The sequence below is a fragment of the Ursus americanus genome, chromosome 19 (assembly GCF_024610735.1).
Source record: "Ursus americanus isolate L20-20 chromosome 19, mUrsAme1.1.p, whole genome shotgun sequence".
In the NCBI taxonomy this organism is placed as follows: Eukaryota; Metazoa; Chordata; class Mammalia; order Carnivora; family Ursidae; genus Ursus; species Ursus americanus.
Window position 1 is genome coordinate 38893022 of NC_142145.1, and position 13330 is coordinate 38906351.

General features: G+C 32.7%; 1 protein-coding gene across 2 annotated transcripts in view; it reads left to right on the top strand.

The window, feature by feature from the left end:
- Positions 1–13330, top strand: part of TRAPPC8 (trafficking protein particle complex subunit 8) — an 85545-nt gene that overhangs the window by 40294 nt on the left and 31921 nt on the right. For both annotated transcript variants that reach the window (XM_045781884.2, XM_087869895.1), the window contains 7 exons: positions 2552–2683; positions 6349–6573; positions 7526–7634; positions 9418–9612; positions 10221–10351; positions 12539–12613; positions 13101–13227. In XM_045781884.2, coding sequence (XP_045637840.1) covers positions 2552–2683; positions 6349–6573; positions 7526–7634; positions 9418–9612; positions 10221–10351; positions 12539–12613; positions 13101–13227 — 994 coding nt within the window. The remainder of the gene's footprint in view (positions 1–2551; positions 2684–6348; positions 6574–7525; positions 7635–9417; positions 9613–10220; positions 10352–12538; positions 12614–13100; positions 13228–13330) is intronic.

Genomic DNA, 13330 nt, shown 5'->3' on the forward strand with positions numbered 1-13330 from the left:
GAAACTGTTTACAGTGATAAAAAAGAGTAATGGAGTAGAATGAGAATTTAAATGTGACATATGATTAGGTGTCATTTAAAATTAGTGGGGAATGTTAGGTTAGTCACTAAGTGGTGTTGTGACATCTAGCTGTTTGGGATTAGAATCCTATTTTACTTGCTACATGATAATGTAATTATAGCTTGATAAAGTTATAATATGAAAAAATGAAATAAATATATATAGCAGAATATATGGGAAAGCATTTTTTTTAAAAATCTAGGAATAACATCCTTTCTTAGTTTGACGCAATATCTTGAAGCCATAGAGGCAAAAGTTAGTATGCTTGATACTGAAGAATAAACTCTTTCATGTCAAAACTGGGAAATACTATTTGCAAATGTATGACAAAGGCCTAATATTGATTAAGTGTACAAAGGGCTCTTACAAACCACATAATCACAAAAACCCATTCACAAAAGAGTATACATGAGCAATTCACAGAAAAAATACAAAGACCCTTAAACATATGAAAAGATTGCCAGACTTACTATTAAATATATATTGAAGAGCAAAGTGCCATTTTTTTTTTTTTATAGAAGAGGTAAAAAATTTTTAAAATAATTTTTGGCTGAGTAGAGTGGAAAACATACACTCTCATTCTCTGTTGATGAGATTGTATTTTGGTACTACTTTTTTGTAGCAGTTTGGCTCTATTGATTAGAATTTGAAATATATACATAGCTTTCATTAACTCAGCAGTTTTACTTCCAGAAATATGTCTAGTAAAAATATGTAATCACTCAAAAATGGTTTTATAAAGATGTTAATCAAAGCACATTTTTTGTAGGAACAAAAGTAATAAAAGTATGAAGCAATATTAAATTATCAATTGGAGACTGTATTAATAAATTGTGGTATATTTATATAACAGAATACAATGTAACTTTAAAAGAAATAAGAGCCGTAGATGTCTTAGAAGGATGTCCATGATACTATATTAAGTCCAAAAAATGAGATAAAGAATATTCTGTATAATACCATTTATGTATGAAAAAGTATGTGTATTTTTAGAAAACTATTTATACTTAACATAAAAGCACAAGTATAGAGAGGGAGAAATGACAACACCACCAAGCTGGTAACTATAGTTAACCTCTAGCAAGTCGGATGAAGCATGGAATGGGGAAGAAAGATGTTCGCTTTTTTTCCCCCATTTATTCTTTCAGGAAAAAAAAAAACATTTTTTAAAGAAGAAAATATTTTCCTAAAAATTAAAAATGCACTCCCTAGCTTCCCAAAGTAATTCTGATGTAAACCCTTGGATAAGAACTGCTTGTCAGTTATACATTCCTGATTTTCCCACTTTTACTAGCTTTTGGGTCTTACTTGGACAGAAACATTTGATCATTTAGTTTTTGTCGCAAGGGGGTTGAAATAGGTAGTAATATCTACCATTTACTGAATGCTTTCTAGATTGTTTCCTCAGATCTGTTTCCACTCTAATTTTGTGATTGCTGCAGAGATAGTTATAATAATCAATGATCTGTGAGCACTTTTTTGATGTAACTATAATTTGTTGACATTATTGCATTTAAAGTAAATGTTTTCTGTTTTCAACTCTCCCTGGGGAAAATAATGGCAGCAGAACACATGGAAGGGCATGGTAAGTTCAGCTTGAGAACAGCTGAAAACCTAGAGAAAGTTTTGGTGAAAACGTTGTTGATACTTGATCAGCATCCTTCACTACTTTCTCTGTTACTTGTAAAGTGATGATGCCTCTTTCATTTAAAAGGTTGTCCTTATGGATGAGGATGTAAATGTGGTGTGTGGTTTTTGTAGACACTGCTGTAAGAGTCCATTGAAGTGGAAACTAATTTGAGTTGTAGCATTTAGTAATAATGCTAATAGCCGGTGATAATCTTTGAAGGGGAAACCTTCTAAACTTTTTAATGAGAAGCAGTCATTTTGGTATTCTTGAATTAAGCAAAAATTGAGAATTGCTTTTAGATGCAGTAAACTTTAATAGAGGCTAAAGCAGTAGATTAGATTATTTTATAATCTACACACATTCTCTTTTATCTTTGCTTTTTTTCTTGGATGGATGGAAATATGCTATTGGATATCTCAGATCAATTTCCTGAAGAAATGAGATTAGTGTGAATCTGTTGTTTTCTGTGCTTTCCTTTCTGGTTTATCTTTAATCTGTATGCCTATATTAAATTCTCAGTTTATATACTTTTTTTTTTTTTTTGCCATTTGAAAAGGGATTGCATTTCTTCAGAGATTTATTACATGCTGCATATCATAACCAGATATTTGGCTTTATGAAAAGCAAAAGAAAATATTTCATAGTAGGGAATTTTTTGAAGGATTTTGAGAAAAATTTGTGCTTGATTAGAAGAAAGAATCGTCAAGATTGGATTGCCCCTTGATATCTGCCCTCAGATACTCTTATATTAAACAGTGAATATGTTATATATTATTTTTAGAAAATAAATTTTTTTTACCAGTTATCTTTTTACTTTTAATTTTGTGAAATTAACCTTATTTTCTTTTAAACATTCAATAGGATTCTGATCTTCGAAGTGCACTTCTTTTGGAACAGGCGGCACATTGCTTTATAAACATGAAGAGTCCCATGGTTAGAAAATACGCGTTTCATATGATACTGGCAGGCCATCGGTTTAGTAAAGCCGGGCAGGTGAGTGCATTTTCTTTAAAAAATAAATATTGTAATAGATAATTTAGTTTAATTTTCGTTATAATTTGTTATTTGCATTATAAGTTTTGTCATTCATCAATTTTTTATGATTTAAAATTAATCTTAAAAATGGAAGCAAATTTTGTTCGGAGGTAATGTGTTATATTGGTAAGGGCATGAGATTTGGGTTTAGATAATTGTGGGTTTCATTCTTGATCTTCTGTTCACAACTTGACCTGGCTTTAAGTTACTTCTCTGAGCCTCGGTTTTTGTATTTATTTTGGAATTTTGCCCAAATTTTTCTGAGGTTAAAACAAATCATATATATGAAGGGCTGGATATACTGAATGATTTAAGCAATTTTAATTATCCTTCACAGTGGTTGCACTCTCTCTGCTTCAGCTCTGGTCTTCTGTTATCTCTCAAAGTGCCTTATAATGATATTTACTAAATATTAAATGAGTAGAAATCATCTCTCTCTTGTCCCTAGAAGCAGTTGGATTAGAGAGATCTTTATTATTTTAGAGCGATTTCTCCAACCCCAGTTGCCCCTTTAAGTATCAGTTGGAGGGAGAATTGCTAGAGGCAAAGTGGTAGCAGTAGTAAGTGGTGGTTTACTGTAAATATAGATAAGTGTGGATTGAAGAATCATCTCCGTATTCCTGGGACTATACAAAAAACCATGCTCTTATTCTCTTAAGTAGCTTTTTACTTGGTAGGGGAATATGAGGATTTAAAAAAATTTGGTTAATAATGAATTTTAATGAACATACTTACATTTTTCAGATTCTGTGCTAACCAGGCATGTCAGTGTTTTAAATTGTATGTTTTACAAAGGTGCAAAGAAACAAAAGTGTTCAAAAATTACTCTCAATTTCATGTAAAAATGCCATGATTTTAAAAGACAAGTATTTCAAGATTGGGGTCCTCCGTCTATTTTTGGAAACCGGCAAGTTAGAAAATAGGTGAACTTGCTTTTTATTAGATGCGAAAGTGTAAAAATATTTATAAAATTTAATACCTTTTATAATAAATGATACACTCCATCAACTAGAATCTCTCAGGTTCTAAAGTGGAACAAAATTTTAAACTACCATTTTTCACAGCCCTTCTTCCATAGTAAATGCAAATGCATCTGAAACATGTTATCCCATTGTTTACTGTCATTTAAAAGTGTTTTATTCAAAAATTTACAAAATTTAATAAGCATGTGGTTCCCTTTGCTTGGGAGGAAAATTAAATACCCCATTAGGAATGGTCCATTGTCTCATTAAAAATAAGTCATCCTTTTTCCACATCTTTGTCCACTTTTGTGAATGGTTTCATTTATGAACACAGAGATATCATTGGAACTGGAAACAGCCACTCATATTTCATCTTCTGAAATTATAGGGCATGTTGCTTCTAGGAAATGCATGCAAATTAAAAATGCTACATTTGTATGTAGTAGGTTGACATACATTTACTATTTGGCTTATTAATCTTTTTTTTTTTTTTAAGATTTTATTTATTCATTTGAGAGAGAGAGACAGCACAAGCAGGGGGAGAGGCAGAGGGAGAGGGAGAAGCAGACTCCCCACTGAGCTGGGAGCCCAACATGGGGCTTGATCCCAGGACCTGGAGATCATGACCCAAGCCAAAGGCAGATCCCTGTCCACCTGAGCCACCCAGGTGCCCTCTTATTAATCATCTTTAACTGTAGTTATCTCATGGAGTTAATGATTCCAGGGTACCCAGTTTTGTATTTTGTGACCACTCTGTATATACCCTGCATCCAGAAAATCTCTTTCTCAGACAGTATGTAGAAACTGAAAGTATAACTAGAAATGCTTTTCTATTGAAAAAACAAATATGTGTCCTATTGTAGTTGATCAAGAACAGTATCTTCCTTAGAAGGTGGGACATAGAACACAAATAGTTGTGACTGAGGCCAAGTTGTTTCTGAGAAGCATCAATTTTTCATGACATTTCCATTAAAATGTATGTTGTTGGCAGGGATGAGAAGACACTAGAGAAGATCATATGTATAAAGAAAGGCCATTTCTCAGGCTTCTCTGACTGAGAGCTCCTGCTGAATCACTTATCTTGTCCCCAGCATTTCTTAATAGTTCCTTGTTTTACCATTAGTTTTCCATTAAGAATATGAACAAGTAAAAGGCATTAAAAAAAAAAAAAGAACTGACATTACAAAGATTAAAATTAGTAAAAAAATTTAAGAAGGTGCTAAAGAGGGTATATGTGTTTGTGTCCAGTATATTCCTGGACAGTGTTTCAATTTTTACTTTAAAAGGCAGACTTTAAATCCTTGTTACTTTTTGAATCTCTTTAGATGCTTTTCCAAGAAATCCTAAAAAATGCAATTGAACTCAACACTTTGACATATTAAGTTGTTTCTTTATATCTCTTAGTTTTTAAGACTCAGTGTTTATGTTCCTTTTTACTAAAAGCAGTATGGAGATTGGGGGTGTTTTTTCAAGAAACATCACTAAAAAATTATTTTGAAACAGTATCAAACTTATAAAAAAGTTACAAGTACAATCCAGAAACTTTACCTGAGTGATTCAGTACTTTTCTACGTGGTGCCTCATTAACCCCAAATACTTCAGGACATATTTCCCATTTCCTAGAAGCAAGACTTTTTCTCCTTTATAACCATAATACAACAGTCAAATCAAGAACTTAATACTAATACAGTACCACTAGTTAATCCTCCGACCTTATGTAGATTTTGACATTTGTCCCATAAATGTCCTTTATAGCATAAAGATCCTGTTCAGAAGGATCCTTTGACTTTATGACCTTGATACTTTTGAAGGCTACTGGCCAATTATTTTTATAGAGTGCCCCTCAATTCGGTGTTTCCTCATGATGAGATTCAAATTGGGTATCTTTGTAGGAATACCATAGAAGAGAGACTGAGTTCTTATATTGCGTGCTGTTAAGTGGCAGATGATTTTAATTTGCTTTAATTACTTACCAAGAAAACATTTCTTTTAAAAAACAAGCAATCCTAGATATACATGGTACAAAGTTTGTAATCCACCCTCGAGAGGGGAGTAGGTACAAGAGTATACTCTGAAACAAAAGGTTTAGTGGAGTGAAGCCTCTTCCTTGGTACCAAATCCCAGTTTTAAGATAAAGGTTGTCTGAATTCAGAGGGTGGCAGTGATAGGTAATTAATGTCAAATATCTGCTCACAGGTGTGACAGGCTGCAGGTGGGCAAAAGAAAAGAATATGCCATACTCTTAATACCAAACTAAACAGTAGTTTAGTTAGCAGTCAGCCCAATGCAGTGGTAGAGAGATGACCATAACAAAATTAGTAAGATAGTTCTCAGTTATAAAATAACAACCTAATTCATGACTCTGTATGCTACTGCTCTGAAAACTCCAGATGGGTTTTCATAAAGTCATGATTATTTTTGACTTATTTGACTTCCTGCCCTTGGACAAAACAGTCACTTGCCTGCTTCAGGACCTTTTGTTTTTTTAGTAATAATTGCAAAGGCGTCTTCATGAATGTTAGTTTCATTTTCTCATCATTCCAGTCTGTTAGAAGAAGCACCAGTTAACCAGGATCATTATTATGTGTGTGTGTGTGCTTATTTTTTCTAGTCCAAGAGAAATTTGGATTGTAATACTTTGTTTTGTTTATTTTCTTTCAGAAAAAGCATGCTTTACGCTGTTATTGTCAAGCCATGCAAGTTTACAAGGGAAAAGGCTGGTCTCTTGCAGAGGATCACATTAATTTCACTATTGGACGCCAGTCGTATACCCTTAGGCAACTGGACAATGCTGTGTCTGCTTTTAGGCATATTTTAATCAATGAAAGTAAACAGTCTGCTGCTCAACAAGGGGCCTTCCTCAGAGAGTATCTTTATGTTTACAAGGTGAATACTTATTTTCAGTAGTAGGCATTAAAATTATATGTAAGTCATTATTTTTAGTAAAAAAAAAAACTCCTTTAGTAGTTTAATAAAATGGTTTTCTTAGAATTTATGTAATTATCTGCCATAATAAAGTGTGGCAGTACGCCCTTTGGTCATAGATCTGAGTTGCATTGTCCTTCTACAGATCTTTAAAAAGGAATTTTGATATTCCAGTAAACATTTTATCTGTGCCTATTCTTGGAACTTAAAAAAAAAAAAAGAGATAACACAAGCTTTCTGGACCGCTTCATTATTATTATAATTTTTTGAATCATAACTGATTTTATAATATATTGGGTCCTCATACCATCCTTTGGAAAAAGTACGTTCCTTCCTTTTCCCTATGAACGATGAAAAGGCATGTGTCTATGGGAAGTGGACGTATTATGGTCTAACCCAGAAAAATTAATAGGAAGGAAAAATACTTCACTGAGACAGGAGGTTAGAAAATACAAAACATTGTTTTACAGAAAAATTTACATTTCAAATTTTTTAAGTTTAAAATTTTTTCAAATTTAAAAAATTTTTCCTCGAGACTTGTGAATAATGAATATTTTATCTATCCTGCAGAAAATACCCTTTGATACTTTATTAATTTGAGATCATATGGGTTAGAATTTTGGCAGATTGGATGCTATGAGTCACAGGAAGTAAAGTGCATAGCAGAATAACAGTTGGAAGTTTTCCATCCAAAGAGAGCTAATTAGCTGAGGAACTTTAGGAAGATTCTCTTGGCCAGAATAAATGTTATTTAAAATGTTATGGCTGATATATTAAGTAAAACTAGTAATTCTTTTTCTTAATATTCTTCCTTAACGTATTTTTAATACCTTGCATATTAAAAAATGAGGAGGCAAATATAAAGAAAGTGGAATTTTCTCAAAAAATTCTTTTTCTTTTCTATTTCTCCTAGAATGTAAGTCAGCTATCACCAGATGGCCCTTTACCACAGCTACCTTTACCGTATATTAACAGTTCAGCAACTCGGGTTTTCTTTGGCCACGACAGACGACCAGCAGATGGTTCGTAAAATTTTATTTGGCCTTGTTACCTAGTGACTATTTTTTTTTAAGTGTCTTTTTTTTCTTTATTTAAGAAATGATGTTGTAATTGTTAAAGAATATTTGAGGGGCGCCTGGGTGGCACAGCGGTTAAGCGTCTGCCTTCGGCTCAGGGCGTGATCCCGGCGTTATGGGATCGAGCCCCACATCAGGCTCCTCCGCTAGGAGCCTGCTTCTTCCTCTCCCACTCCCCCTGCTTGTGTTCCCTCTCTCGCTGGCTGTCTCTATCTCTGTCAAATAAATAAATAAAATCTTAAAAAAAAAAAAAAAAAGAATATTTGAAAATAAATAACTGTACCGAATCACTTATCCTGCCACCTAAAGGTAACCACTACTTCAGTGGTTTTCCTTCCAGCTCTAAAAGCTAAAAATAACAATAAAATAGCTATAATTATAACGTGTTTTCTCACATAGTATAAAGAATGCTCGTGTTATTATATAGTCTTACTAAATATTTTTGATGGCTGTAAGATACTCTATTCAGTACATATAACTTTAATATTTGCTTGTTATATAGTTGGACTGTTTCCTTCTTATATAAAATTATGTTGTGATGGACATTTTTGTGGATAAAACTTGTTTTCTTAACTTTTTATTATGGAAATTTCAAATATACATAGAAGCAGAGAACAGTTGCCAGTGTTCTGCTGTTCTTATAAGACCTTTTAAAATACAGGCTTATTTTCTCAGGATTGAGCCTTAAAATAGCAGTACTGGGCCAAAAGTATAAATATGTTAAAGTAAATTTATAATTCTAAGCATTCTTATATTTGAGCTTATTAATATGTTTCTCCTTAAGACTTAATTTAGTATTTTATTTAAAAATATTTATCAGTGGGTGCCTGGGTGGTGCAGTCAGTTAGGTGTCCAACTCTTGGGTTCGGCTTGGATTGTGGTCTTAGCATCCTGGGATCAGGACATTGGGCTCCATGCTCAATGCGGAGTCTGCTTGAGACTCTCTCTGCCCTTCCTTGCTCCTCTCTCTCTCTCTCTCAAATAAATAAATAAATCTTTAATATATATATATTTATCAAAATGTTTATGGCAGCATTGGTTTTAATAGCAAAAAAAAATAACAATAGAGGAGATGAATTGTTAAATTTTGGCATATTTATATGATGGATTCATGCTGTAGGACATGAGTGAAATTGTTCTACATGCTTCAATATGGATAATGCACCATAATGTTGAGTGGAAAAAGTTATAGAACGATCAGTCAAATGTAATTCCATTTATATAAGTTTCAGGCATACAAACCAATTCATACAATGCATACATTGTTTATGTATATGCTAATATGTGGTAAAGTAAAAAGTCGTGGAGATGAAGGAGAGTAATAGGATTTGGGAGGGTTATACAGAGAACAGTAATTATTTGTAACATTTATCTTACAAATATTTGGGATCTTATGACAAATGTTGACATTTGTTAAATTTCAGTATATAAATGTTTGTTATTCTCCATGTGTTTCTGTACGTTTGAAGTATTTCATATAAAATTGTGGAATATTAGGAAAAGTATATTCTTTCAGAGTTCAGAAGAAAAGAACATCAGTATTATAAGTCAAGTTCCAGTTAGGCTAGGGTTAATAAGAGGATATTCTTCTCTCAGGTAATTAAACAGGCAAGAGTGAGTATGTATATATATTTATTTCGCTACCTTGGATTTTTATTTAAAATATGTTTCATTTGAGGGCAGATGTTAATAAATGGGTGCTTAATTGTGATTTTTTTTTTTTTTTTAGGTGAAAAGCAAGCAGCTACTCATGTAAGTCTTGATCAAGAATATGATTCTGAATCCTCTCAGCAGTGGCGAGAACTTGAAGAACAGGTTGTAGCTGTGGTTAACAGAGGAGTAATTCCATCCAATTTCCACCCCACACAATACTGTTTGAACAGTTATTCAGATAACTCAAGATTTCCACTGGCAGTTGTAGAAGGTGATATGCTTGCATTTTTATTCATGGTGTTTTGTTTGTTTTACTTACAGCAGATACAAGATAATTTTCTATGTGCCAAAAATCACTGGAAGCTGGGCATGAAAAAATAAATGAGGAAATATAACTTAGTGAGCTGCATTTATAAAACCAGGCGTTGTGGGCTCTAATACTAGTGTATACAGTGTGCTATTGGAATATAGAAGAGAGAATGACATTCGTTAGTACATAGAAATTGGGAAATCTAGAGGAAGTCATTTTTTTTTTAAGATTTTATTTATTTATTTGAGAGAGAGAGCACAAAGGGAGAGGGAGAAGCAGACTCCCCGCTGAGCAGAGAGCCCGATGTGGGGCTTGATCCCAGGACCCTGAGATCGTAACCCGAGCCTAGGCAACGGTTTAACCGACTGAGCCACCCAGGCGTCCCTAGAGGAAGTCATTTTTAAATTCATTTTAAAACTGAATCTTGAATAAATGGAAATGTACAAGGTGGTTAAGGATAGTTTAGGCAGAAATGCAGAGCTGTGAAAGTAAGGTATGTTTAGAGAATTGAAGCATAGGGTAATAGGTGTGTTTTATTAAAGTTATTAATTTAGGCCTTTCTTTTGTAGAGCCAATAACAGTGGAAGTGGCTTTTAGAAATCCTTTGAAGGTTCCACTTTTGTTGACTGATTTGTCATTGCTATGGAAGTTCCAACCAAAAGATAGTAGTGGAAAGGATAATGAAGAAGTTAAAGAACTAGTAAGTTATTAAAAGGTATTTGTAATAAGCATGTTTCAGTAATAGCCTAACAGATGCATAACATTTCAATTTTTTTCTGTTCAGTGAGCTACACTTATTCTTTTTTGTGCTTTTTTTCCCTAGTTATAAAAAGTATGACAAATGCTTATTGTTGAAAATTGAATATACAAAAAACATAAGGAATAAAAATAAAACTGTTTTCTCAGTATTTGGAAATAAACACTTTAACACTTCTGTATCTTTCCAGTCATTTCCATTTGTATGTTTTCTCTCATGGGATTCTTTCATATTGTGTATGTTGGGTTTTTTTCATTCTGTGTTGATTCATATGCATATTTTGATATTAAATATCTCAATATTCATTTCTGTATAATATTCCATCATGGATGACCTGTAAGCTCTTCTAATATCTTTCCACTCATAGTTGTTTTAGAAGTTTCCATTTGTTTACTATCATCATAATACAGTGCTGAAAATTTGGGCGTATATTATCCTGATAATTTCTGTGGTGAAGATTCCTGGGCATGAAGTTAAAACATTTTAGGGAATAAGCATTTTGGTACTTGGTTAGTTTCCCAAAAGGTCATAACCAACAAGCTTTTCACTAACAGCACATGGGGTTGCATATCTCATCTTTGCAGCATTAAGTATTCTAATTATTTATTTTTAAAAAATCTTACTGATTTGATAGGTAAGAAAAATGCTATTTTATTTTTTATCTCATTCATTAATTTCTGGTGAAATTGAAGTTCTTGTATTTCCTTTTTTGTGTATTGTCTTTATATGTACATATTTATCTTTTTCTTTTCTTATTCTTGTCTGTAATAAGCTCTTTATCTGAGTTGGTAATTTTTGAAGCAGGAATGACTTGAACAAATGATTTTTGTTATCAAACTGATTCTAAGAGAAATAACTGGGACAGTACATTTTTTTACCCATGTATTAGGTTATTCACCAATATCTACTCTATAACTTTTACTTTTTTATACTGCCTTGCTATATGCTTTAGAAGTGTGGTAAATATTATTTTTGAATTAGGAAATACCCCAAGATTTTGGCACTGAGTAATGGAGGGAGAACTTGAAAGAAGATGTATGTCATACTAACGCCAGTAGAAATTATTTCTCTTGAAGTGTTTTGATTTTTAAAGATTGCCTTATTTAAAGTCTTGTTGGTTAAGTCCATTAAAGACATTTTGTGATTATTTACACTCATTATGAATAGTTTGAAAGATTGAGATTTGGGAGGCTCTAGTCTGGGAATTTTAGCAACCTCTTGAGTTTTTCTAATGTTATTTAGATGCCTGGAACACAAATTATAGAAGCTCGGGAAAATTTTTTTTTAAAGATCCATTAGCTTCTTAAGTATATTAGTCTGTTTAATATATTAGATTTTAAAGGAGGTATATTAAAGTTGAGTGAAAATTTTCATTGTGTGTAATTAAGTTACACTTTTTCCTGTAAATTTCAAACTCTTTGGATTTCTTCATAAGCTTTTGCTGATGGGCTAAGATGCTGAATTGGAATTTAGGGAAATGTAATTTTTATTTATTGTGTGAAATAACTAACTTCATGGTAAAAGTGAAACAGTGTTTATGAGGACCAGCTTTACCCCAAGTGTGACTCAGTTAACTCTGCTTTGTTAGATGACCAGAGATGATATAGTCTCCTACAGAAGTCCTTGATTCAGAGGACACAGGCCTTTTTTGCTCTCTCTTACTGCCCTTATTGTCCACCAGTCTTTTATGCATCTTGCTTAGGTGCCATTATTTTGTGTAATTGGCCAATTCGGAAAAAGAGGCTAGTCAGAATAAAAGATGGAGAAATTTGCTCTGATTGCAAGATTAAATGGCCATTTTGGCCATTGTTGACAATTAGTAACTGAACTTTACCTCTTGAGGTTTTATCCTCTTGGTGGCTGCAACTTTGAGTAGGTCACTTACCCTCCTCACTTGAATTGGACTGAATGAAATGAAAAAAATGTATGTATCATGTGTTCTGCTACTGTGTAGCTTTACTCCACTTGTGAAAGTAAAACACTTTGCATATCGCTTAGCACATAGTAAGAACCTAATAAATGCTAACTATAATTATTGTTACTGTTCTTAAGTATTGACATATAGGAATGTTAATATTCTGATACTTTATTCATTAGAATGTATATTTTACAAAATAATTTGTTTTTCAGGTAACAGGTGAACCTGAAATGATTGGAACTGAAGTTATTTCAGAATTTTTAATTAATAGTGAAGAATCTAAAGTGGTAACTATTTTATTATATTTTTGTCTTAAGCCTTTCAAAAAGTAAGATACAAATTTTAAATGATTTATTCAGTGTGTTTTATATTCTAGTTTTCTTAAATGCTAAAATTTAGAAGATTAGGAAGCAAGAATTGCACAAGAGGAAATTGGTGGGAAGAGTAGATTTACAGTGGTCTTTGGTTTGTTAATTTCCAAAGAAGCCTGGTGAAAAATTTTTGCTTTTTTGGGTGCGGTCCATGTGGTAATCTCATATGACATTTGCTTTCCCAGAATATTTTGTTTTTTGTTGACTTCAAAGTGTTAATGAAGATCCATGCTTGTTCACAGATTTTCTTTTGAAGAAAATGCTTTCCAGTATAAGAAATTAATTGCTTATTCAAAAGTTTAGCTCATGAGTTTATATTTTTGCAGTATTACAAAATTTAGGTATTGCACTATTTAAAATATTATGAAAACAGATAATAATAGTGACTTAAATATCTCCACAGGCAAGACTAAAGCTCTTTCCCCATCACATAGGGGAGCTGCATATTCTGGGAGTTGTTTATAATCTTGGCACTATACAGGGCTGCATGACAGTAGATGGCATTGGTGCTCTTCCTGGATGCCACACAGGTAAAGCTATAGCATTGCTAAACAGATACAAAACTAATAATTAAATCTCCATAGAATAAAATGAATGAAAATGAGGTGTTTTTAAAATAGGTTTAATGTACCT